Consider the following 27,796-nt stretch of genomic DNA (forward strand, 5'->3'; position numbering starts at 1 on the left):
CACGATGCAGGACCTGTGAGTGACGTCACAGATCTGCACTGTCAGAAGCTGGGCGTTCTGAAGAGAAGAGGATGTTACTTCTCTTCACAGCGCCCAGCTAGTAAAGTATTAAAAACGCCCCGATGTACGCACCTAATACACGCCCACTTGGACTTTTACTTTTAAACACACCCACTTGGACTTTTGCAAGCCTCATTTGCATAACTACAAAAATGGTCATAACTTGGCCAAAAACGCTCGTTTTTTAAAAATAAAAACGTTACTGTAATCTACATTGCAGCGCCTATCTGCTGCAATAGCAGATAGGGGTTGCAAAATCTGGTGACAGAGCCTCTTTAAAACTGCTGCCCACATGGGCAATGTTGGTACTTTTTATTACTTCTTATTTAACTCGCTGTGAAGGCTATAAAAAAAAAAGTAAATAGCCAAAATAGTTTTTTTTGTTCACATTAGCTGTAAAAAAAAAAATGGAATAAAAAAATTATCAAAAAGTTGCATGTACCAAAATATTATACCAATAAAAGCTACAGCTCGTCCCGCAAAAAATAAGCCCTCACACCCCTTAGATGAAAATATAAAAAAAAGTTTTGTCTCAGAATGTGGTGAAACATTTTTTTTTTTAACAAATCGTTCTCTTTGTAAAAGTAGTCAAATATATGAAAAACCTATATAAATTTGATATCACCGTAATCGTATTGAGCCGCAGAATAAAGTTAAGTTGTCGTTTTCACCGCACGATGAAGGCAGTAAAATCGAAACCCAAAAAACTATGGAGGAATCAGTTTTTTTCTAATTTCAGCCCACAAAGATTTTTTTTCAGTTTCCCAGTACATTATATGGTACTTTAAATGGTGCCAATAGAAATTACAACACATGCCGCAAAAAATGACCACCACCCTATTGACGGAAAAATAAAAAAGTTATGGCTCTAGGAATGCGGGTAGTGAAAAACATATGAAAAAGCAATAAATGTCTCAAGGGTGAAAGGGTTAAAATAATAAAGCACCCCATACTTACCCCTCTCTTCCCAGACGTTCCTGCGTTGGGGGCTCCCGTCACCTCTGTTCTCGGTTTTATACAGAGCGGCTGCAGTGGTGACATCACGTCGACAGTACATCACCGCTGCAGCTGCTCTGTATACAAACAGTGAACAGAGGTGACGGGAGCCCCCAACGCAGGAACGTTTGGGAAGAGAGAAGTAAGCATAAGTTCTTTTTTATTTTAACTTCTCTACTGCTTTAACAGAATTTATTTTTAACCCCTTTAATGTAATGTGTACAGGGTCTAAAAAGGCAACAAATGGCAAATGTGCACTATGGAGCAACTGAAAAATGTGCCCATCTGCCATTTATTAACATTTGTTCAATGCCACATTGGTGCCCATTTTCCACTTATTGCCCCTTTAGTGTCCTTATGTTCATTCCCCCCTGATGCATATTTGCCATTTACTGCCCTTTTAGCACCCTCTGTCACAAAAGAACAATAAATGGCAAATGGGCATAGAAGGGGCACTGAACAGGACACTAAAGGGGCAATAAGTGGCAAATGGGCACCAAGGTGGCACTGAATCCTCTGCCCATTTGCCATTTTTAGACCCCCATCAGTGCCCCCCATACAACCAAAGCCCACAGTCTGACTGACCTGCTGGGCTTCTTACAGTGCACTGCGTCCGCTGATGCTGCTGGAACAGAGCCCTGGGGAAATAGCCAGAGCAGGACCGCATGGTAAAATAGGCCTAAAGCCTTATTCACATGACGGTCCCGACCAAGCCCGAGTGTCGGCCGATAAACTCGGCCGTTTTGCATTCGTTCCGGGCCGGGCATATCTGGACAGTGACATCAGGGGCAACTCCTGAAGGGGAATCCCCATGTGGCCGGTGATTCCACTTCAGGAATAGCCCCTGTCATCTGTGTCCATTTATGGACACTGAACGTTACTGGCTTCACCTGGTGTGGAATCCCCGGTCACAATGTGTTCGGGATTCCACTTCAGGAGTTTCCCCTGATGTCACTGTCCAGATATGGACAGAGACATCAAGCGCTCTGTCCAGGAGTGGAATCCCCGAACACACGGGGATTACGCTCCTTCAGGGAGCTAAAGTGGGGCTAGCACATAGCAGAGCAGGGAGATACCTCCCTGCTCTGCTATAGTGGTGTCACTACAGCAGTAGCAGCCGCTGCTAGCGGCGCCGTCGGCCATGGGAGGTGTCACCGGGCCAGGGCGCTTTTAAAACAAGCAGGGGAAGGGACGCAGCGCAGTGCTCCCTTCCACCTGCTGTACACCCCGGCCCTGCCACACAGTGTAGAAACTTACCTGCAGCCGGGCGAACGGCCGAAAATAGGGCATGTCCCATTTTTTGACGGCCAGGTTTCCCAGGCCGTCAAAAAATCGGTCGTGTGAATAGCCCCATTAGGGTTTTATTGTTCCTAATGCAGCCGTTTTATAAAAGGCCGTGACCCGGCCAGGAAACACTGTCGTGTGAATAAGGGCTAATTCGCACGACAGGGTCCGAGTGTCGGCCGATAAAATCGGCCGTTTTTCCCGGCCGTTTTGGATCCGTTCCGATTCCGTTCCTGGCCGTGTTGCCTTTTTAAACGGCCGATTTTGAACCATTTTGCATCCGTTTTTTTTTCCCTGTGCGTTTTAAAATCTGATGAATTTCATTTGTAGATACTGCCACAGCTCCCCTGTAGGTAGTGCCGCGCAGCCCCCCCTGTAGGTAGTCGCCCATCCCCCCTGTAGGTAGTGTCCCTCAGCCCCCCTGCAGGTAGTGTCGCGCAGCCCCCCTGTAGGTAGTGTCGCGCAGCCCCCCTGTAGGTAATGTCGCGCAGCCCCCTACAGGTAGTGGCAAAAAGAAAAGGATAGAAAAAAGGATTTTCCCTCTGGCGCAGCCTTAGTTGATGGATTCACTCGTGTGGAGATATAGGTGAGTAAAAACGGGCTTTATTTGAAGTACAATTACAACAAAAAGTTTTGAGATCGAACAGATCTCTTCCTCAGGTAGTGTACCAGTGTTTGACATTAAAAAACAGTCTCTGCTTTATATCGCAGACGGGGAGTTAAAGAGGCTGTCACCAGATTTTGCAGCCCCTATCTGCTATTGCAGCAGATCGGCGCTGCAATGTAGATTACAGTAACGTTTTTATTTTAAAAAAACGAGCATTTTTGGCCAAGTTATGACCATTTTCGTATTTATGCAAATGAGGCTTGCAAAAGTACAACTGGGCGTGTTGAAAAGTAAAAGTACAACTGGGCGTGTATTATGTGCGTACATCGGGGCGTGTTTACTACTTTTACTAGCTGGGCGTTCTGATGAGAAGTATCATCCACTTCTCTTCAGAACGCCCAGCTTCTGGCAGTGCAGATCTGTGACGTCACTCACAGGTCCTGCATCGTGTCGGCACCAGAGGCTACAGTTGATTCTGCAGCAGCATCAGCATTTGCAGGTAAGTAGCTACATCGACTTACCTGCAAACGCCGATGCTGCTGCAGAATCATCTGTAGCCTCTGGTGCCGGTGTCCTCGCTCGTCTGACACGATGCAGGACCTGTGAGTGACGTCACAGCGTGATCTCTCGAGAACACGGCTGTGTCTGCACTGCCAGAAGCTGGGCGTTGTGAAGAGAAGTGGATGACACTTCTATACACAACGCCCAGCTAGTAAAAGTAGTAAACACGCCCCGATGTACGCACATAATACACGCCCAGTTGTACTTTTACTTTAAACACGCCCAGTTGTACTTTTGCAAGCCTCATTTGCATAAATACGAAAATGGTCATAACTTGGCCAAAAATGCTCGTTTTTTAAAAATAAAAACGTTACTGTAATCTACATTGCAGCTCCGATCTGCTGCAATAGCAGATAGGGGTTGCAAAATCTGGTGACAGAGCCTCTTTAACTGTGGAATAGCTACCGGGTCAACTTTAAGGGGTCAAACGGTCGTATAAACTATAGGTATGTATAAACATATTCATTTGTTATCGCTAGTTAAAAACAGAGTTGATGCATTTCAATAAAATAGTAAAACCAAATACAGTGTAAGCAAATTATTTTTGTCATATATTAAAAACATAAAAATAGGGAAAAACAGACGATAAAAATGCTGATGTTAAAAAATTACAAAAACAGTTTCTCATATCAAAGGAAGTCATGACTTCCTTTGATATGAGAAACTGTTTTTGTAATTTTGTGCGCTTTGTGTTTTTCTTTTGTACCCTACAGGTAGTGGCACACAGCCCCCGGTAGGTAGTGGCACACAGCACCCTTTAGGTAATGCCACACAGCCCCCGGTATGTTGTGGCACACAGCACCCTTTAGGAGGAGGAGGAGGAGGAGGAGAGAGCTAGCGACGGAAGACACGGCCGTCACTTGGAGCACATTCGTGTGCTGCAGCTTAGAGAGGAAACCAATAATAACAAATGTCGTCCCCAGTGATGATAAACACTTATGTATTACTAGCCTCTACTTTATATAACGCCGCTTGTATTCGGCTTTGACGTCACATGTTACGCAACATCACTACCTCATGTGCACGGATAAGCGCTTCATCACGAGGTAAAGAGCAGGAGCAAGCTTCAGCTTATCAGCGCGCAGTATACAAGAGCCAATCAGAACAGCCGATAGTCTAGAGGCAGCAGCTGGATTACTGAGGTCACGGACTAAAGAGGAGCCCTAGCAGTGGACGCAATGACCGGTGTGCTATGCAGATGGAGCGGGGCTGCGCAGGTCCTAGTGCGCACCTACCCAAGTGAGTTACCGCTCGTTTGCATTGTCACTAAGTGTGCGCACTGCACTCACTGGTGTCTGCTAAGGACGACATGATACCACTGAGTGCAATGTGAGCAGCAGAAACAACCAGTACTGACCCAGCATAAGTCACTGTTTACACTGGATGCGCACAAGCACGGTTATAGAAGAGCTGCTTTTTGTATAACTAGGTTTCTGGTACTGAGCTACTTCTGACGTTCTGCTAGCAATATAGCTGGGTCCAAGTAGCTGATGAACTACCCAAGCCAGAGCTGGCATTCACTGGGCAAGAGAATAACACCATAATCAGCAGTATGGGTACACTTTATCGAAAAGGAGCCCGGCTGATCCTCAGCTCCTAGTGATATGTATTCAGGAGGGATCCTGCCGCTTCTAGAACAATATGATAGTTCTCACATAGTTCCAGATAAAGCAATATAAATAATGTAATAAGCTGGTTCTGGATAGAAACTGTGTGTATAGGGTCTGGGACATACCTCCTGACCATCCCGGATATAGCGGACAGTCCTGGATTCCGGGTGGTGTCCCGCTGTTCTGGGCTGCCATTGGTATGTCTTGGTATCAACTGTATCTGCGTCCTCAGGACACAGATACAGTTGAATCCAATGCTGAAGCAGGGAATCGTCCGCTCCCTGCTTCAGCATTCACTGTACACTCGTCAAGGACTTGCTGGGCACAGAGCTACTTTACAGAGGCTCTGTCACTAGTTTAGTAATGCCCTATCTCCTAGCTAATCCAGTAGGCGCTGTCATGCTGATAATGCTAGTGAAAATTGTGTCCAAAATATTTATTATTTTATAAGTTCTGAGTTTATTTCGAAATATGCAAATGAGCCCACACTTGACAAATTGGTGTCAACACCAGCGATTCTCCTGTGGTGGAGCTTCCTCACAGCCTCTGACACTGACCTATCAGCATGATGCCGCTTCACACAGTGTGAGAGACTGAGGCTGGAGGGAAGGCAGATCACTTAACCCCTTCCCGCAAAGCGCAGTACCATTACGTTGCGGTGATAGTACAGGCTCAGTAGCTGAGCCCGCACCATCACCGCCGGGTGCCAACTGTATGTTACAGCTGGCACCCTGATGTAACGGCCAGGACCGGAGCTAGCCGCCGATCTGGCCAATTAACCCCTCAGATGCTGCGTTCAATAGAGTTCGCCGCATCTGAGGGGTTTTTAGCCACCGTCACCCTAGCAACGTGATCGCTTGGTTGCCAGTGGCTGCAATGGCAACCGGAGGCCTAATACTGGCTTCCCGGTCTGCGAGCAACGGAAGCCTCCTATGCCCCGCTCCGGTACCAACGGCAAGATGGTGCCGGCTCAGTTTCCGGCTGTAACAGCTCCGATCCCTGCCATTAACCCCTAAGATGCAGCGATTGCATCTTAGTGGTTTGTAGAAAATCGGCAGCCTGCCATGCGATGGCAAGACTGCCGACTGCTACTATGGCAACAGGAGGCCTGACAATGTCCTCCTGTCTGCCATTACGGAAGCCGATTAGGTCACGCCCGGAGGCGGAGCCAGATCGGCTTGCTGTCAGTGAACATCTGATAGTTCTAATACATTGCACTACATAGGAAGTGCAATGTATTAGAACATCAATCAAATAGTTGGACCTTCAAGTCCCCTAGTGGGACTAAAAATGTGTAAAAAAAGTAAAGCTAAAAGTTGTAAAAAATATAATAGAAGTTTCAAGTAATAAAATAAAACCCTTTTTCCCTTATCAAGTAATTTATTATTGAAAATAAATAAATAAACCATACATATTTGTCGCCACGTCCGTAACGACCTGAACTATAAAAATATGTTATTTGTCCCGTGCAGTGAACGCTGTAAAAAAAAACAACTAAAAAATAATGCCAGAATTGCTGTTTTTTTGGTAACGTTGTCTTCCAAAAATTCAAATAAAAAGTGATCAAAAAGTCGCATGTATCCAAAATTGGTACCTCTAAAAACTATAGCTCGTCTCGTAAAAAAACAAGACCCCATACAGCTCTGTCGACGAAAAAATGTAAACGTTATGGCTCTTACAACATGGTGGTAGAAAAAATACATTCTTTTTACAAAAGTAATTTTATTGTGCAAAAAGTTGTAAAACCTAAAAAAGTGCTATAAATTTGGTATTGCAGGACTCTTACTGACCTGCAGCATAAAGTTAACGTGTAATTTATGACACGTGGTGAACGTTGTATAAAAAAAAGCTAAAAAAAACGATATCAGAATTTCAGTTTTTTTGGTCACCTTGCCCCACAAAAAAAGGAATAAAAAGTGATCATAAAGTCGCATGTACCCCGAAATGGTACCAATAATAACTACAGCTCGTCCCGCAAAAAAACAGCCCTCATACCACTACTACTTCTATGAAAAATAAAATAAGATAAGGCTCCAATAAGTCAGGAAAGATAAATATGCAGTTGCGCCGGCCCGAGGGGAACATTTCTTCTGTTTCAAGAGGCGATTTATCAAGGCACTAAAACTGGGGAACCAGGAAGGGGAGGGCCCAAACAAATCCGCTGGAAGCGAGGGTGCCCGTATTATACCAGGACAACACTTCCCAGCAAAATTACCCAAACTGCAAAGGTGCGGAGTGTGAACCAAAAGGGGATAAGAAAGGACCATTTATCAGTGCGACACCGGCCTGTGCAGAAAGGATTGCTTCACAGCATAACACACATCTATGGATTTTTTTACCCCATTAATATATTACCTGACTATGCCCCTGATGTACTCTGCCCAGCTCACATATGCCCCACATTATAAACTGAAATACCAGTAAAACTCCAAACAGAACTACAGTACTACCAAGCAAAATCCACGCTCCAAAAGCCAAATGGTGCTCCCTCCCTTCTGAACCCTACAGTGTGCCCAAACATCCGTTTACTACCACATATATGGCATCGCCAAACCAGAGAGAACCCCTTTAACAATTTTTGGGGTGTGGCACAAGCTGGGCATGGCATATTTGGGAAAAATTGCTATTTTTACTTTGCACCATCCGCAGCGCAATCATTTATGGAAAAGACCTGTGGGGTGAAAATGCTAACTACACCCCTTAATAAATGCCTTGAGGAGTGTAGTTTCCAAACTGGGGTCACTTCTCAAGGGTGTCTTTTGTTATTTCACATCAGATCCTCTGCAATTGTGAACCAATACTTTGTAAGTCGCCAAATTAGTCCTCAATTTCACATGGTACTCTTTCACTCCTGAGCCTGGTCGAAGGTCCAGGCAAAAGATTAGGGCCACATGTAGGGTGTTTCTAAAACCGTGAAACACCGCATAATAATTAGAGAGTTGTCTTTTTCATGGTGGCACAAGCTGGGCACCACATATTGTCATATCTATGGAAAAAGCCCATTTCCACTCTGCAGCATCTAGTGCACAGTAATTTCTGGAAAACACCTGCGGAGTTAACATGCTCACTACACCCCTAGGTGAACACCTTGAGGAGTGTAGTTTCCAAAATGGGGTCACTTCTGAGGGGTTTCTACGGTTTTAGTCCCACAGGGGCTTTTCAAATGCGACATAGCGCCCAGAAACCAATCCAGCAAAATTGGCACGCCAAATGGCACTCCTTCCCTTCTGAGCCCTACTGGTGTGCCCAAACAGCCGTTTATAACCACATATGGGGTATTGCCGTACTCTGGAGAAATTGCTTTACAAATGTAGGGGTGCTTTTTCTCCTTTTATTTGTTGAGAAAATGAAAAATTTTGAGCTAAAGCGATGTCTTTTTGGAGAAAAAAATTGTTTTTATTTCCACTGCCCAATTCTAATAAAATCTATGAAACACCTGTGTGGTCAAAATGCTCACTACACCCCTAGATTAATTCCTCAAAGTGTGTAGTTTCCCAAATGGAGTCACTTTTCCACTTAACTGGTGCCACAGGGGCTTTGCAAATGCGACATGGTTCTGAGAAACCAATCCAGCAAAATCTCGCTCCAAAAGCCAAATGGCGCTCCTTCCCTTCTAAGCCTTGCCATGTACCCAAACAGCAGTTTATGACCACGTATGGTGTATTTACATGCTCTGGAGAAGTTTCTTTACAAATGTTGGGGTGCTTTTTCTTCTTTCTTGTGGACATCGTTTGTTTGTTTTTTTAGCTAAAACGACATCTTATTGGAAAAATGTAAAGAAAATTATTTTCACATCCAAATTCTAATAAAATCTATGAAAAACCTGTGGGTTAAAAATGCACACTACACCCCTAGATGAATTGCTTGTGGAGTATAGTTTCCAAAATGGGGTCTTTTTTGGGGAGTTTCCTTTTGTTTTGGCATCACAAGACTTCTTTAAACCTGACATGGTGCCTAAAATATAATCTAATAAAAAGAAGGCCCCAAAATCCACTAGGTTCTCCTTTGCTTCTGAGGCCAGTATTTCAGCACACTAGGGCCACATGTGGGATATTTCTAAAAACTGCAGAATCCGGGCAATAAATATTGAGTTGCATTTCTTGTAAAACCTTCTGTGTTAGAGAAAAAATGAATTCAAATTGAATTTCTTCAAAAAAATTAAATTTGTAAATTTCACCTCTACTTTGCTTTAATTCTTGTGAAATGCCTTAAGAGTTAAGAAACTTTCTAAATGCTATTTTGAATACTTTGAGGGGTACAGTTTATGGGGGATTCTAATATATAGGGCCCTCAAAACCACTTCAGAACTGAACTGGTCCATGAAAAAATAGCCTCTTGAAATTTTCTTGAAAATGTGAGAAATTGCTGCTAAAGTCTGAAGCCTTGTAACGCCCTAGAAAAATAAAAGGGACGTTCAAAAAACAATGCAAACATAAAGTACACATATGGGAAATGTTAACTAGTAACTATTTTGTGTGGTATTACTGTCAATTTTACAAGCAGATCTGTTTAAATTTACAAAAATGCAAATTTTATCAAAATTTCGGTGTTTCTCACAAATCGATATTGAACTTATCGACTAACATAATGTCCAATATGTCACGAGAAAACATTCTCAGAATCGCTTGGATAGGTAAAAGCATTCTAAAGTTATTACCACATAAAGTGACACGTGTCAGATTTGAAAAATACGGCTCTGTCAGGAAGGTCAAAAGTGGCCACAGTGGGAAGGGTTTAAAGGGAATGTGTTGCCAGAAAAACATGTTTTTTTTTAATTAAACATTTAGTGTGTAGGTGATTAAACATTGTTCAAATTTTTTTTATTTTTTTCACGAGTCAGGAAATATTATAAATTAATTCTAATTTATAATATTTCCCATTGCTGGTCACTAGATGGAGCTATTCCCAAAATTGCAGCATTGCATGTGGTAAAGCAACCACATTGCTTTATGCTGCAAAATTGGGTAAAAAGCCCTCGCTCTAGTGAGCTCTCAGCATCCCCCCCCTCTTTTATCCTGGCTAGTGCCGGGATAAACGAGGGGTTTGAACCGTCTAACCTCCTACACTGTGTGTCGCCATTTTTTGAGCTAACACACAGTGTAGTAGGTTTACATACAGTAGTAAACGTACACAAACACGAACATACATAGAAATCTCTTACCTGCTCCTGCCGCCGCGGCTCCCTCCGGCCCGTCCGCTCCGTCTGCTGCCGCTGGTCCAAGTGCACAAGTCCGGAAGCCGCGACCGGAAGTAGTAATCTTACTGTCCGGCCGCGACTTCCGGTCCACAGGAAAATGGCGCCGGACGGCGCGCATTTCAAATTGGACTGTGTGGGAGCGGCGCATGCGCAGTTCCCACACAGACGGCGTACATGTTAGTGGATGGAACGGGCCCCGTTCGCAGTCCCTATGGGACTGTGGCTGCCGTATTCCATGTCTGTATGTGTCGTTAATCGACACATACAGAAATGGAAAAAAAAATGGCAGCCCCCATAGGGAAGAAAAAGTGTAAAAATAAGAAAAAGTAAAACACAAACACACAAATAAATATAAACGTTTTTAATAAAGCACTAACATCTTTAACATATAAAAAAAAAAATTGTGATGACACTGTTCCTTTAAGGACCGAGCCTAGTTTCGGCCTTACGGGCCAGAGCCCATTTTTCAAATCTGACGTGTCACTTTATGCGGTAATAACTCTGGAATGCTTATACCTATCCAAACGCTTCTGAGATTGTTTTCTCGTGACACATTGGACTTTTAGTGGTGAAATTTGGTCGACATATTCAGTGCTTATTTGTGGAAACTATCAAAATTTTGTGAAAATTTTGAAATAGCATTTTCCTAAATGTAACAGTATCTGCTTGTAAGACAGATCGTAATACCACACAAAATAGTTACTAGTTCACATTTCCCATATGTCTACTTTATGTTGGCATCATTTTTTGAACATTCTATTATTTTTCTAGCATGTTACAAAGCTTAGAACATAAGCAGCAATTTCTCATAATTTAAAGAAAATTTGAAACGCCTCTTTTTTTTTTTTTATGTACCAGTTCAGCTCTGAAGTGGATTTGAACACCTTCTATATTAGAAACTACCATAAAACACCCCATTTTAAAAACTAGACCCCTCAAAGTATTCAAAACAGTATTTAGAAAGTTCTTAACATTTTAGGCGTTTCACAGGAATTTAACCAGTTCAGGACCGGGTTATTTTGAGCCTTCAGGACCAGACATCGTTTAGCCATTTTTGGCACGTGTTAGTTAAATGGCTATAACTTTTTTATTTGTTGGGCTAACGACGTGATTTTTGCGACGTTTTTTCCGTAGACAATGCAGGTTTCTTTTTTTATCGTTTTTATACACACCTTTTTTGCTATTTTAGAATTTTTATTCATAAAGTTTGAAAATAAGTTTTTTTACGTTTCAGCTATTTTTTTTTTGGTAATAACACAGTTTTACCCTAAAATAGACCTTTTATCTGTAATCGTCATTGTTTACCGTAAATTTTAATATATTACATGTCTATATTAGGGTAATTGGGTCAGCGGTAGCGTTACAACAATGATTGGTGGGGGGGAACGTTTTTTTTTGGGGTGGGTATTTTATGTGTATTTATTATTTAAATTTTTTTTGCAGTTGACTTTACTATTTTTTTTATTACTATCGTCTGTCCCTCAAAGGTCAAAAAATACCTTTGAGGAACTTTATATATATTTTTTCTTTCTTTTACACCATGTTTTTCCACTGTAACTGGGGTTGCACAGCAGCCCCAGTTACAGGGGAAATCAGCCCCCTCATAGTGACGATTGTCACTAACTGGGCTGTGCTGGGTCTAGTAAGACCCAGCAGCAGTCTGCCACTAACGGCACCCGGCGATCATGTGACCAGTCACATGATCTCCGAGAGGAATAGAGACAGCACCGCAGCTGCTACCTCTATTCCTATACACCGCGTTCATTGAACGCTGTGTAAAAAGAGATCGGAGAAGACAGAAGCAGTGAAAGCTGCTTCTATCTTCTCCTCAGGGTCCCCGGCAGTCACTGACAGCCGGAGACCCGACATTCAGCTGCCCGATCGCGCGGGCAGCAAGTTAAAACCCGAGCCGTAAAAAGTCTATGGCTCGGGTTTTAAGGACCCTGACCGCTGGCTGTAAAAACACAGCCAGCGGTCGGGAACCAGTTAAAGAAAAGTAGAGGTGAAATTTACAAATTTTTTTTTTTGTTAGAAAATCCTTTTTATTCCATTTTTTTTTTTTTTGTAAAACAGAAGGTCTTACCAGAGAAACGTAACTCTATATTTATTGTCCAGATTCTGCAGTTTTTAGAAACATTCCACATGGACTGAAGCACAGGCCTCCGAAGCAAAGAAGCACCTAGTGGATTTTGAGGCCTCCTTTTTATTAGGCACCATGTCAGGTTTGAAGAGGTCCGGTGGTGCCAAAACGGTGGAACCCCCCCCCCCCCCCAAAAGCGACACTATTTGGCAAACTACAACTCTCAAGGAATTTATCGAGGGGTATAGTGGGCATTTAGACCCCACAGGTTTTTTGCTGCATTTTGTGGAATTAGGCTGTGCAATTGAAAATCAAATTTTTCCAATAAAAGGTACACATTTTTACAAGGAATAAAGGATAAAAAGCACCGCAACATTTGAAAAGCAATTTCTCCCGATTACGGCAATACCCCATATGTGGTCATAAACTGCTAAGTGGATCAACGGCAGGGCTCAGAAAGGCAGGAGCGCTATTTGGCATGTCGATTTTGCTGGATTAGTTTCTGGGAGCCATGTCGCATTTTCAGAGCTTCTGAGGTAACAGTGTGTGCTCTCACTCACTTTTCAGCTCACGGCAGACAAGTACAGTGAGAGCACGCACAGCTCCGAGCTCTTTAATGCAACCTTGTCTCTTCCCCGTATATAAGCATATACAATTATGGTGTCAGCTTTGGCCCCTTATTCCATTCTATACCTACATCTTGTAACCAATCTATCCTACTATACATATGCTTGTATACATTCCTTTTACCCAGCATCCTTTATAGATGGCATGTTTTTGCATGCGGACGTGTAAAATCGCAGAGCCGGTGAAAGGAGAGCGTGTACGCGCATGCGCGCTCACTCTCACTCTTCATCTCTCGGCAGACAAATACATGACTGATCTCTCGTGAGAAATCACAATCTTGTATTTGTCTGCCGAGAGCTGAAGAGGGAAGTGAGAGCATGCGCGCGCACACACGCTCCACTTTCACTAGCTCCTGCACTGTCCATAGCAGTAACACGCCTCCTTGCCATTACACGCCCTCTTGCCAGTTCGGCAGACAAGTACAAGACTGTGTGATCTCTCGCACACACGCTCTCCTCCAGCTCGTACTGTGGTACTGTCCGTAGCTGATTGGACAGTGTAACAGCCATAGTAACACGCCCCCTTGCCATTACATGCCCCATTGACAGTTCAGGGGGTTATTTAAATATCGGGTGCCAAATATAACGGCACCGATATCTAAATAACGGAGGAGGGTAGGGAAAAAAATTTAAGTGCCCCAGGGTTTGTGCAGTCCTACCCATTACATGCTGCACTCAGCTGCACATGTATGGGCAGATGAGAGGTTCTCTTTAAAAGTGACCCAATTTTGGAAACTAGACCCCTTGAGGAATTTATTGTAGTTTTCACAGGGTGCATGCAACTTTTTGATCAGTTTTTGTCAGGACCCACTAGGCTTCCGTAGATGGCATAGCCGGATATTGTTGGGCCTCCGGTTGCCATAGCAACCATCTGCACCCGCTATCATATAGCAGGACATCGATGGTGGTTTAACCCCTAAGAAGCTGCGATCTCTATTGAACGCGGCTTCTAAAGGGTTAATCAGCAGGGACCACCGTGATTGGTCCCAGTTGAAGGAGCTGTGGCAACTGCTGTACGAGACAGCAGTTGTCACAGCTCCTGTATGTGCAGTGAGGACAGAAAAATGCCCGATCCTCCCATGACGTACTATTCCGTCATGGATCGCGAATGATGCGCTCATCATGATGGAATAGTACGTCAAGGAGCGGGAAGGGGTTAAAACAGCCATATCTTGGCCTGTGGACCATCTAGAACAGCGGTTCTGGTGCCCTATGAAAGATTACACTAAACGGTGAAACAACTAGAGATTTTACCATTTGAAAACACAGTCGGGAATGGAAGCTGTATACTATAAGATCAGGCTGTGTTGCTGTGCAGGGAAATAAAAATAAATCACACTGTAGTTATCAGCAGCAAAGCGTCTATTAGATTAGTTAGGACATAGGGAATTAATAAACTAGTGACAGATCCTCTTTAAGCACTGAGCACGGGGAAGCCCTTGACGTCACTGTCCATATATGGACAGTGATGTCAGGCTTTCAACTGTGGAGTTCCCGGCCAGAGCAATGCAAGCTAGCTCTCTGGCGCAGGGGGGGGGGGGGGGGGGATTCCTGTCTCTGGATGGGTATTCAGGCATCTCAAAGTCCCTAGACTCTTCCAGGAATTCCACTCCTGGAGGAGCCCGTGACGTCGCTGCCGAAACTGAATCCCCGGCCACATAGTGCCTGGGGATTCTGCTGTAAAGATTTTCATAGCCTTGAAGTCTATGGGAGTTATTCTGTCAACTCTCCATTCAGTCTGTGGCTGGGGGAAGCCTTCATCTGGGGGAACTGAGGTATCTGCGATGGGAAAACACCTCCTTTAATATACTAAGTGAGCAAACCCGTCAACACTTATGTATATTAATAATAATAATGTTAGCATATTATATGTATGCCAAGTGTATTGCCATTGAAGAAAAGTAATGAAGGTTAACCTCTTGTGTTCCTGTTGTAGCATATGCTGGAAAATTGGGCTGGGTAAGAGCACTTAGCAATAGCCCAACACAAAGTAACAGCTCTACGAAGCCACCTCTAAAGAAACCAAAGACCCCTCAGGGACGTTTTGATGAAACTGAACAGATTGCTGTAGAGAAAGATCCACTAGAAAGTGAGTGCATCAATGTTTATTAAACACAATGCAACATAGTTTGAGATGTATCTATGTTTTGCAAAAAGATGAGGGGTAGGGATCTACATAAAACCTGTATGTTGCGCATTGCAGCCATTAGGTCTCGCTCACTTCTGCATCGGAGGCTCCGTTAGGGGCCTCCGTCGCAGATCCGGCCGAGATTACCTGAGATAATCGTGCAGCATTCTGCGCTATTGTCACTGGTAAAACCGCGGACACTAATGGAAAGGCGAAGGAACCCGTTAAAGCCAATGGCTTCCATCGGCCTCCGGCAATTTCTGTTTTTCCCTTGTTCTCCTCTAAGCAGAACAATAGAAAAAACACCAACGCAGGTGTGAACATAGCCTTTGTTACACCATTATACAATTAGAATGCTACTGCTATTTATATCGGGCAGAATGTGCCTTGTCCATTGCGTAGCAACAATCTAAATATGCAGTATGTGAGAACTGAAAATCTCCAGTTTTCTGTAGTTACGTAAGGCAGTGTTTCTCAAAGTTGGTTCCACACTGGGGTCTCCAGAACTTCAAGGACTTCTTCCCAGTAATGGCGACAATCTGCTTAAAGAAGGTGCTAACGACACCTACAGAGAGAACAGCTTGTTCTGTGGCTCCCCATGTGATTGAAGTAGCAATAAAAGCTACTTAAAAACAATTCCTCTCCCTTCTCACTCAGGTGCCATTACAGAATGCTGCTACAGGCCAGGAAGAAAAAGTTGAAGCTAAATGTTTAAATGTGTAAACTTCTGAAGTCCTTTTTTTTTTAAAAAAAACAACAAATCAATGTTTTATTTAATTTTGAACATCTTTTGAATTATTTTTTATTTAAAAAAAACAAAAATTTTTTTTGAGATAGAGATTCTATGTATCCTGTATACATAGCAGCTGTATCTTGCCATCAAAGATGAATCCTTCAGGCCTGCTGGACTGACGACTTCGGTGAGCGCTGGTCCTGCATATTGTCACGAAGGTTCTGTGGACCCACTGGGCCGTACCGCCTTGGCAGTAAGGCAGCTGGCCAACAGGGAGCAGGTGAGAGTCTATAGTTCTATAGGTACCTGTGGCAGCTCAGACAGCAGCAGGGCAGGCTCGGCTGGGACTAGGTAGCAGGCGGGCGTCAGGCGAGGTGGAGCAGGTCAGACGTGGATGCAGCACGGCACGGCACAGCTCAGTACTAGACCAGGAATGTATGGATTGCTAGGAACAGGAACTGGAAACAGGGGCAGGCACTGGAACAGGGAATGGAGCAGGAAACACTAGGGAGCCATCACATAGACAAACTAGGGAACACAACAACACTCAGGCATAGAACTAGGGGGCTGGACCCCTTTTATAGTCCAGGGTACTCACGGGTCAAAGTTCATCCACGAGGTCCGGTGCGCGCGCTACCCCTTTAAGAGCGGGCACGCACCCTACAGGATCCGGCTGAGGTGAGTGGACGCGAGCGCTGGCGTCTCCTGAGGAGGAGGCTGGGGCCAGCGCTTGCCGACTCGTGGCTGCGGATGTCAGGAGGAGGTTGGAGGTGACAGCCCGCAGCCACGGACATTACACATATCTTTGACATGCAGGATCCAGCTATTACCGATCACATCTAAGTTCATGTGATTGATGGATTGTAAGCTCTTGTGAGCATACACTGTTGTCAGACCTTGGAGCCTTTGTTAAGCCCCCAGATGCCATGGAAACCCATCGGCACCCTGTGATCGTGTCACCGGTTGAAAGGGAGCCCCCTCCTTCTGAAGATACCACAGTTGCCATTGACCGCGGCATCTAAGAAGTTAATCGGACAGGATCTGAGTTGCGAGCAGGAGCCTGGGTGTCCCTTGCTGGGCTTATGGCACAGCGCCGTGGAAAGACGGCGCTGTGGTGTAAGTACCGTTAATGATTGCCGTAAAAGGGTGTATTGGCGGTTAATGAGGTGTTAAAAATGGTGTGCTGCATCATTTTTAAATCAGAGCTTGTACTTGGCTGTTCAGTTGTTCTGGTTTCTGCAGCACGGAGCTTGCTGCTTGAGGTCATCCTGCTGAGACTGCTGCAGTGCATCTTTATCACGCTAATTTCATTTTTTTGTGAGGGTGACCTCATATCTACATAGCACGTGTCACAATTGCAAAAAAACCCACTCAAAATACAAAGAAAAGGGGAAAAAAATGACTATTGTTTTCCACCTATACATTTTGCCAACGGACAGGTACCCCTCGGTGGGGTACTAGCTGGTTTGGGGCTCCCTAGGCTAAGAACAATCAGGAACCTCTTACTGTTTTATGCTGCACAGGACACAGTCTGCAGTCTCTCTTGTGCCTATTTGGGGATTAAGCATCCTTCACAGAATTTGGAATGACTATAGCTCATACTAGAAGTTATCTGGCCATACCTCCCTATGTGATGCCCAGGCTAGGTAACATCGTGGGACATGTTACTAGAGCTACTGCCTGTAGACACTGTGGGCTCAAGATATCTCTTCTAAGGCTGGGTTTACACTGCGTTTTTGTTTTATTTTGGACATACCTTTACTTTCGTTTTGGTAGATAAACCCCTATGTCTCTCCATGGGAGTTCATCAACCAAAACAAAAAAATGATAATAACGCACAGTGTGAACCTAGCCTAAAAAGCAAGTTAGAAGTTGCACGAGGGAAATAGAAGAACACTGTTATAATGCAGGCTGGTTGGAATGCTTTTATGCGTCAGCTAGAGCTTGTAATTCATTATTGTTTGTGAATGTAACTACCATGTATGTTCCAATGCGCTGGATGTACAGCTATAAATGACCCAATGATGTGTACATCTTTAGTACTGGTGTGTTAAACCGTGCACACAAAATGTACTTGTTCGAGATGGCCCATCCAAAGGACAGAGCTGTACCGGATATGGAGGAAAGGGATAGTGTTATCGGACTGCCCCGGTATACACAGGCCTGGTAAGATGTGTCTGGATCTATTTCTTATAGAGAAACAGATCTGTAGTTTCATCATCTCCACCTTTCTTAATTATTCAGCATCCACTTCAAGGAGAGTACACCCTTCAGCCGCTGCTTGGCAGGATGCATGGAATGTTTTATTTCACACCACCGAGCTATTCATTTACTTACCTGCCATAGAAAACACTATGACCACATGGAATTTAGATTTATCTTTGAACTGAACAGAATTATTCCACCCTAATATTAATTTATGTGGTATCAATGCTCAACTGTGATCTGCTCAGTGTAAAATATAAGCAGCAAGGCTTCAGCCCTTCATTTCTTATTTATTTGGATTGCTCTGCACAAACAATCATGTATTAACGCCTTCCTGACATCCGCTGTGTATATATACGGCGCAGGTCGGGTGGGGGAGTATGGAGTAAGATCACTGTGTGTAACAGCCGACACTTCAGTGTAACGAGTGGGATGGCGCTTGTTTAAATCCTTAGATGCCACGGTCAAAAGCGACCACGGGATCTAAGGGGTTAGAGACAGGGGTGGCCGCCCGTGAGATTTCATTGCTCCCCCCCCCCCCCGACGTGCTCACGGGGTGCTGATGGTTGGCATGATGAAGGCCACCAGGTCTGCCATCTTTGTATTCTTGATTCTAGCAGGGCTTCATAGAAGGCTGTCAGTATAACGATATACTACTATACATTAGTATTGCCTTAGGTTGACTAGTAAAGAAAAAGTTAAATACAGTTAAAGGTTTTTTTAATATATATATATATATATATATATATATATATATATATATATATAAAAAAACACTTTTCCCATTCCCTGCCAAGCACAATGTAAAAAAATAATTGTTTAACCGCATCCGTAAAAGTCAGAACTACTAGAATATAACATTTAACCTGCCAGATTAATGACGTAAAAAAAAAAATTAAAACCCCAGAATCGCTGTTTTTTTGGTCACTTAATCTCCCACAAAAAATGAAATAAAAAGTGATAAAGTCTCATGTAACCCAAAATGGTACTAATATGAACTACAGCTCCCCTACAAAAATTCCACCCCCCCCCCATACCACTCAATCAATGGGAAAAAAAAGGTTATGGCCCTCAGAATATGGTGCAAGACACAAATTTTATTTTTAAAAATAATTTTTCACCTTATGAAAGTAGTAAAACATAAAAAAAACCGATATAAATTCAGTATCGCCATAATTGTATCGACCAGCAGAATAGTTAACATGCCGTTTTTACTGCATGGTGAATGCCGTTAAAACGACCCCCCCCCCATGAAAAGAATTAGGAATCACTGTCTTTTTCCCATTCCACACCACAAAGACATTTTTTCGTTTTCCACTTTATATGGTAGAATAAATGGTGCCGTGAAAAACTACTACTCGTCCTGCAGAAAAAACCCTCATACAGCTATAATGGCGGGGAAAAAAATGAAAATCCGAAAAATGGCTGCAACGGGAAGGGGTTTCATGCGACAGTCTTAACCCCTTGGCGCATAATCACGTACATGCACGGCATAGAAATGCAGCTATTCGCGCATTCCACTGTGCATGTACGTGATTGTGATAATTCGGGCACAGCTTGTGTGCGGACGATCACCGCAGAAGCCCAGCTGTGAATGACAGCCGGGCTTCCACTGCAACAGGTAGGATTGGGGAGTTCGCCTATCCCTGCCGTTTAACCCCTTTGATGCTGCGGTCAATAGTCACCGCAGCATTTAAGTGGTTTGAATTAAGGACGCCCTCTCCACTTATTTTGACATCAATGTTCCTTCTGTCACTAAACCGTATTCCTTGTGGGCCTTTATGAGAGGTATTTATGAGAGGTATCTTAGTCCCGGCTTCTTCTCAAGCTAAATGTATTTAGGGAACAGGACGTGACTGATACAGTTGCTAAAATATCTAATTTGGAGAACCTTAATAAAACCTCCCTCTCACCATTTCAAGAGCAGACTCTGTGGCCTTCGACTTCAATTACAGTCAGTTTTGGCCTCTAGACATGACTTTACACTTTGGAAATTCCAGCTGAACTCTTATGTACACAACAATAGAGCTGGAGCCATCTTAGCTAGAAAAGTGAAACAATCCATTGGGAAATCAAAAAGAGGGTGGTCGGAAAGTTATAGCTCTAAGGTTAGTAGCGGAACAATTCCGCTCATATTATGAAGCATTATATAACCTTTCCTCAGACTCCGCTACTTGCCAACCTTCCCAACAAGAGATCTCCTCATTTTTAGACAGGGTTCACTTACCCGCTATTACTGCGGATAATCTAATTTCTATATCTGCCCCTATTTATGTAGCAGAGGTTACCAAGGCTATTTCATCACTCAAATCGTTCAAAGCCCCTGGGCCTGATGGGTTTACAAATGTTATTATAAAAAATATATTGACCTTTCTAGCTTCCCATTTAGTAGCTGTATTTAATAGGGCGGCGGATCTTTCCCAGCAGAGATGCTCTCGGCAACAACTGTTACTCTTCCTAAACCTGGGAAGGATCCTGACACCCCTGCTAATTTTAGACCCATCTCACTATTCCATTCAGATATAAAAATATTCGCTAAGTTATTATCTGAAAGGTTGCTTCACATCATCCCAGATATTTCACCTGACCAAGTAGGATTTGTTGCTGGTAGACAAGCCCCCGATGGTACCAGACGCTTTATCGATTTAATCCAATGGGTAGAGCACAAAAAAACGCCTTCCTTATTGTTCGCTTTGGACACAGAAAAGGCGTTTGATCGGGTGTATTAGACGTACCTTTCTAATGTCTTGGAGAGATTCGGGCTATCAGGCTTTATAAAATCTGCAATCCTAGCACTATATTCAAAACAATCAGCTAGAGTGCTAGTTTCTGGGTTTCTTCCAGACTCCTTCCTGATTACGAATGGTACCCATCAGGGGTGCCCGCTATCCCCAATAATTTTTGCCCTAATAATGGAACCTCTAGCCGCTACTATCAGAGAAAGCAATGAGATTCAGGGGGAAAATGGGTAGGGGGAGTTACCCACAAAATACGGCTATATGCCAATGATGTCTGTCTCCGCCTGAGACATCTCTGGGAGCGGTCCAAGCCTCTCTGGATAGGCTTGGTCAGGTATCATATTCCAAGGTCAATCCATCCAAGTCTCAGGTTTTAAATACGGGAATAGATAACTCCACCCAGAAGTTATTGGCTGCCACTTACACGGGTATACTTGGAACTTGGATAATATATAATATTTGGGTATCAAGCTTACCTATCCAAGCTCGCTTCTTTTCCAACATAATTATTCTCCCCCTCATTCCCACTTTACTAGATCAGTTATCAACTTCATTTATTTCCTGGGCTAGTAAGATTGCGCTGGTCAAGATGATGGTCCTGCCAATCATACTGTATGTATTTCGCAAAGTCAGGGAATATCCCCCAACCGTCTTGTTTCACTCCAAGACTACAAAGGGAATTGTCATTATTTATATGGAACAAAAAACATCCAATGGTTTGTATGTCAACTTTAATTAGGCCCTGGCAGTCTGGTGGGATCGGAGTCCCTGATCTACACAAATATTATCTGGCCACTATTCTAGAACCAATTAACGTATGGTGGATCCCGTGGTGTGAGAAAAGGTGGGTGCAGCTGGTACCTCCCTAATTTCATTTCTGAAGAGGAATTCTCCCCCTTTGTTATCCCCGAGGGTTCCTCTGTTGGGGACGACTGCATCTTTGCGAGCGTGGTCGTACCTTCTCCACCAGTCCAAATTTGGTGAATGCAGGTCTCTAAAAGATATGCCCCTCAGATACTTATACGCCCTGATCGGCAACATTAATATTGACACTTGGGTAGCTGCAGGGATGGGAAAAATGTCATGACTTTACAACAACTCTATTTTCCGCTCATTCCAGGATCGATCTTCCTCATATGGTATCCCTAATGTGGACTTTTATAAATCTCTGTGTATTCGACATGCGCTTTCCTCATTGGATGTTTCCAATCAGTTTCTTGCACATCAAGCCTTACTATTCTATGCTAACAATCTCCCTAAGGCCAAAGTTATATCTCTATTTTACAACTTGTTTACCACTCATGTGACCTAAGCTCCGCTTCTTCTACCCCTGGCTCCTGTTGTGGGGCCTGACTGCCTGTGGCAGTTGTTGTATCTTGAGATGACGTGTACTCTGTGAGGCTGTATTTTTATACTGTAATATCATGTAATCTATCTCCTATTCTTTTTGAACTGCAAGATTAACCCCTTAACCCCTTAGTGACCACTAATACGCCTTTTTACGTCGGTCACTAATGGGCTTTAGGCTAGGCTGACGCCTTTTCACGTCAGCCTAGTCTAAGTCCTGCACGGGTCTCCCGTGCAGGCAGGAGCCGGGGCTCTGCTGTCTGATGACAGCTGAGCTCCTGCTCCAACGCCCGCGATCGAAGTTTACTTCGATCGCGGCCGTTTAACCCGTTAAATGCCGCCGTCAATTGCGACCGCGGCATTTAACTTTGTTTACAGAGGGAGTGCGCTCCCTCTGTCACCCATCGGCGGCCCGCGAATGAAATCGCGGGTCTCCGATGGGGTGTCATGGCAGCCGGGGGCTTGATAAAAGCCCCCAGGTCTGCCCTGGACATATTCCCGTTAGGACGCGCCGGAGGCACGTCCTAACAGATTGCCTGTCAGATTTACACTGACAGGCAATAATGCTCTGGTATACGAAGTATACCAGAGCATTATAGCAGCGATCGGAACATCGCACAGTAAAGTCCCCTAGTGGGACTAATAAAAGAAGTAATCAAAGTGAAATAAATATTATTAATAAAAAGTACAGTAAAAAAAAAAAAAAAAAACATTTTTTCCCATAAAAAGTGGTTTTATTTAGTAAAAGTGTAAAAAAAAAAAAAAAGTACACATATGTGGTATCGCCGCGACCGTAATGACTCCATTAATAAAGTTAATATGTAATTTAAACCGCAAAGTGAACACCGTAAAAAAAAAACGCAAAAAACCATGGCGAAATTGCAATTTTTTTCCATTGCCCCCCAAAAAAGTCATAATAAAAATGAATCAATAAGTCCCACGTACCCCAAAACAGTACCATTCAAAACTACCTCTTGTCCCGCAGAAAACAAGCCCAAAAAATCACTACATTGATGGAAAAATAAAAAAATTACGGCTCTTGGAAAGCGACGATGCAAAAGCAAATAATTTTAGTTCAAAAGTGTTTTTATTGTGCAAAAGTCGTAAACCATAAAAAAACCTCTACATATGTGGTATCGCCGTAATCGTACCGACCCATAGAATAAAGGTAACATGTTATTTACGTCGCACAGTGAACGGCGTCAATTTAAAAACGCATAGAACAATGGCGGAATTTCAGTTTTTTTTATAATCTCCCCCAAAAAGGTTAATAAAAGTTAATATAAAAATTATATGTACCCAAAAATGGTGCCATTAAAAAGCACAACTAATCCCGCAAAAAACAAGTCCTCATACAGCTATGTAGACGAAAAAATAAAAACGTTATAGCTCTTTGAATGCGACTATAGAAAAACGAATAAAATAGCTTGGTCATTAGGGCCTAAAATGGGCTGGTCACTAAGGGGTTAATGGCCGGCCTAATGACCAAGCTATTTTTTTAATTTTCCCATCGTTGCATTTCAAGAGCTCTAACTTTTTTATTTTTGCGTCCAGATTTTTTTGCGGGGCAAGTTGTATTTTTTAATAGCAACATTTTGGGGTACATATAATTTATTGATTAACGTTCATTAACCTTTTTGGGGGAGTAATGGAAAAAAAAACATAAATTTCGCCACTCTTTTTTCGTCTTAGATTTACGCCGTTTACTGTGTGGTATAAATAACATAATAACTTTATTCAGTGCGGGTTAAATAATGTAATAGGTTTATAGGTAGGGTCGTTACGGACACGGCGATATCAAATATGTGTAATGTTTTAATTCTTTTTTTGTTTTTTTCATATTAAAGTATTTTATAAGGGAAAAAGGGTATTTTTCATTTTTTTTTATTTGGGATTTTTATTTATTTATTAACTTTATTAAACTTTTTGATAACTTTATTTTTAGTCCCACTAGGGGACTTCACTTCCCTGGCTGCCATGGAAGCTATCGGCACCCTGCAATTTTAATTGCAGGGTGCCGGTGGGGTGAGAGACGGAGCTCCCTCCCTCCAAAACCATTTGGATGCGGCGCTCACTATTGTCTATATGGCTATGTCGACATAAAAATGTTATAACTATTGGAAGGCGGGGAGGAAAAAACGAAAATCCTTTAACACCTTAAGGTCCAAGCATTGTATGTAAATCTTTTACCATTTTTAATTAAAAAATCGCTTTCAATCAGTGTTTTGTGTAACTTTATAATTTGTTTTTATTAAAAATTGTTTACTTTTTGAGATACAGCTTCTTTGTATTCTGTGTACAGAGCAGCTGCATACGAAACCACCTTGAATCCATTACCCGTCAGGCCCACGGGACTGACTTGTTCAGTGTCAGCAGTTCCTGTGTGTCTGACACGCAGGATTGAGCTCCTATCGATCACAGGGGGATCCTGTATGTCAGCCGAGACACGCAGGACCCGCTGACACTGAACCTATCAGTCCCGCGGACCTGATTGACATTTTTATATATAAAAAAAAATTGGTTTCTAATGTTTACATAGCCTTTAATAAACAAATTGTTAAAGTAAGATGCAACACATTTATTAAGGAGCAAACACCTCTTAATAAATCTGTTGCGTCTTTTGGCTGGATGTGCGCCACGATTGTGGCATTGCGGCTGTGCACCCTATCTTCTCCCTTATCGGAGTTAAAATAAGTATACTCACTGCTCTTCTTTGCTTCTCCCCTCCGGGTCCCCTCTGGCACTCTCAGCATGCTGTGGCTCATACAAGGTCTTGACGCTAAACAGCACGAGACCTTTTATAAGATGCAGTGCTCGACGTCCTGAGTGCTTTGTCACATACAGCGTCCTGACGCTATCCTGCGCTAGTACATTGTATGAGCCGCAGTATGCTGAGGGAGGGACCTATATGTGACTTTTGTGCAACAGTATTTTGCCATAGATAAGTTGATAAATTCCCCCCAATATCTTTCACTGCTAGGCATCCGTCACAGCCTACATTTAACTTATACGTCAGGAGCTTTTCCGAGTGTATACGTCAAACATAGGCCAAAATACGTAATGTAATAGCAATCACACAGAAGTAGTCCCAGCCACATTTACGCCCTTACATTGTAAATATTTGCTATTTGCAACAAACTCCATTCCTGGCCACTACAGTCGGATGCCAGTTGTTACTTATAGCTGGCACCTGCTGGTTACAGCGCAGGCACATCTGTGTCCGCTTCAGCACCCTGACATAATAGTACAGCAATTGCAAGGGGTTTCCTGTTTTCATATGTTATACTTCTGATTTAAAGCCTATTTATTAAATGTTTTTTTTTTTTCTATAATTATTACTTGATAAGACAATTCTATACAAGGAATCCTGCAGTTAAGCTGACCGCATCTTCATAAATATAGAACAAAAGAAAACTAGAAGACTATCGCAATAGTTCTAACTAAAAAGTACAAGAAAACCTCAATGTTGTTCTTGACGCCCATGACCTAGAAATGCAACCAAAACAACAGCACACCGGTGGGGCTATATGGCTATGTTCACACTGGGTATTTTGCCGAGTTTTTTGACGCGGAAACCGCGTCGCAAAACTCGGCAGAAACGGCCCGAGAACGCCTCCCATTGATTTCAATGGGAGGCGTCGGCGTCTTTTTCCCGCGAGCAGTAAAACTGCCTCGCGGGAAAAAGAAGCGACATGCCCTATCTTCGGGCGCTTCCGCCTCTGACCTCCCATTGACTTCAATGGGAGGCAGGAGAAAGGGTATTTCTCGCTGTTTTATGCCCGCGGCGCTCAATGGCCGCGGGCGAAAAACGGCGCGAAAATCGGCGTGCAGGGAGAGGAATATCTGCCTCAAAGTTCCAAACGGAATTTTGAGGCAGATATTCCTCCCCCAAAATACTCCGTGTGAACATATATGTCTAGCACTCAAGCTAAGGATTAGAGAGAGTTTTATTCATTTAAAGATATATAATTTATCAAATTCATAATAAAAAACAAGTATTAATAAATACAATAACACATTCACCTTACCCACGTCTCCTATCAAACAACTCACTGGCCGGTGATTATATCAAGTTTAATATCAATAAATAATTTTATGAAGAACACACATGATTATATAGGGAACATAAGATCATAAATCAATGAAATGCAAAAGTCATATGCATAATATTATCTAGAGTTACCAATATATAAAGAACAAATTCATGAAAAATTTAATAATTCAATATATATAATAGCCATAACAGGCTAGTGAAGTTCATGTGGAGAAAAAAGGAAAGATGAGGAATACAGCAGCCAACTTTATCCATATTCAAAAGCCCTCATCTAACATTATTGCACCTCCCGACCATGATATCCAAAATGTCAGATGATAGCAAAAATGTTACAAACGTCCTTTAATGCAATATGGAACACTGATCCATGAAGGACAGTCATGCACTGTACAATGAGGCAATACAAGACACAGTCACTTGCACAGGAATATCTTATATGCAATAGGAATGGAATGGAAGGTGTTGTTGGGCCATATGTATTAATTTAAAGTACGGGAATTCCCCACTGTGTCCTTTCAATGGGTACATAGATATATTACTCTGCATGATTGGGATAGAGATTTTGGTAGCATCTTCACAAAATAAGAATGCTACTTAATATTATGTTTTTTGTTTCCTCTTTCGTAGGATTCAAAGATGATATCAACCCTATTACAAGAGAGAAAGGCGGCCCTAGGGGACCAGAACCTACTCGCTATGGAGACTGGGAGAGAAAGGGGAGATGTATAGATTTCTAGTACTGTTAGTAAATGTTAAATGTCACATGTAAATAGATCAATTCTTGCAGCATCAAGAAGAGAATGAAACCTAAGTTGAAAAAAATCTATGGATTGTTATAAATTATATACAATACAACTGAATTGTAATGATATCTCTAATAATAAAATCCATCTATCTAAATTCTGAGCTTTGGAGTATGTTACATGTTCAGAGCTGCTGACTGGGTGATACACTACGTAAGACCCCAAGCACACGACCGTAAAACCGCAGACCGTAATACGGTCCGCGGTTTTACGAACCCATTCGGTTCTATTGGCCGCGGACACCTTTCCGTAGCGCTATGGATGGATGTCCGTGCCGTAGAACCGTGACGGGTTATTATGGAGCATATCCTATTCTTCGTATTTTACGGGCCGTGCTCCCATACTTTGTATGGGCGCGCGGCCCGAAAATGCGGGCAGCAGTCCGTGCCCACAATCTCGGCTGTGATTACGGGCACGGCCATGTGCATGGGGCCTAACTCAACAGAACTACAAACTGCCGCAGTAAGTGGTGGCTCATAGAAGGGGCCTCTGACATCCATATGCCCTTATAGTGTAATGGCAAATATTGGATCCACCGGTATGACAATTTTGTCATCTTAATCAATTTCCCATATGGAGAAGATGTATTTATTTATTTTTTTAGATAATGTTGCCTAGTTAAAGGGTTATTTTCATCACACAATGTGATGGCAAATAGCTAGGGTATGCTGTCACTTTGTGATTGGTAAGGGTTTGGCTGCGTCCCGTTTCTCCGTTTTTCCTTGCACAGCTGGGCTTCCGGACACCCTAGGGAAAAAGTGAAGCGC

General features: G+C 43.0%; 1 protein-coding gene across 1 annotated transcript; it reads left to right on the forward strand.

Annotated features, from left to right (window-relative positions):
• The first annotated feature begins 4,568 nt into the window (after nucleotides 1-4,568).
• Nucleotides 4,569-27,126, forward strand: SDHAF4 (succinate dehydrogenase complex assembly factor 4). The gene is made up of 3 exons (XM_075864153.1): nucleotides 4,569-4,747; nucleotides 14,958-15,110; nucleotides 26,854-27,126. Exons 1-3 carry the CDS (start codon nucleotides 4,687-4,689, stop codon nucleotides 26,961-26,963), a joined length of 324 nt encoding a protein of 107 aa, XP_075720268.1. The 5' UTR covers nucleotides 4,569-4,686; the 3' UTR covers nucleotides 26,964-27,126.
• Nucleotides 27,127-27,796: the final 670 nt, after the last annotated feature.

Source organism: Rhinoderma darwinii, chromosome 4 (genome assembly GCF_050947455.1).
Source record: "Rhinoderma darwinii isolate aRhiDar2 chromosome 4, aRhiDar2.hap1, whole genome shotgun sequence".
NCBI lineage: Eukaryota > Metazoa > Chordata > Amphibia > Anura > Rhinodermatidae > Rhinoderma > Rhinoderma darwinii.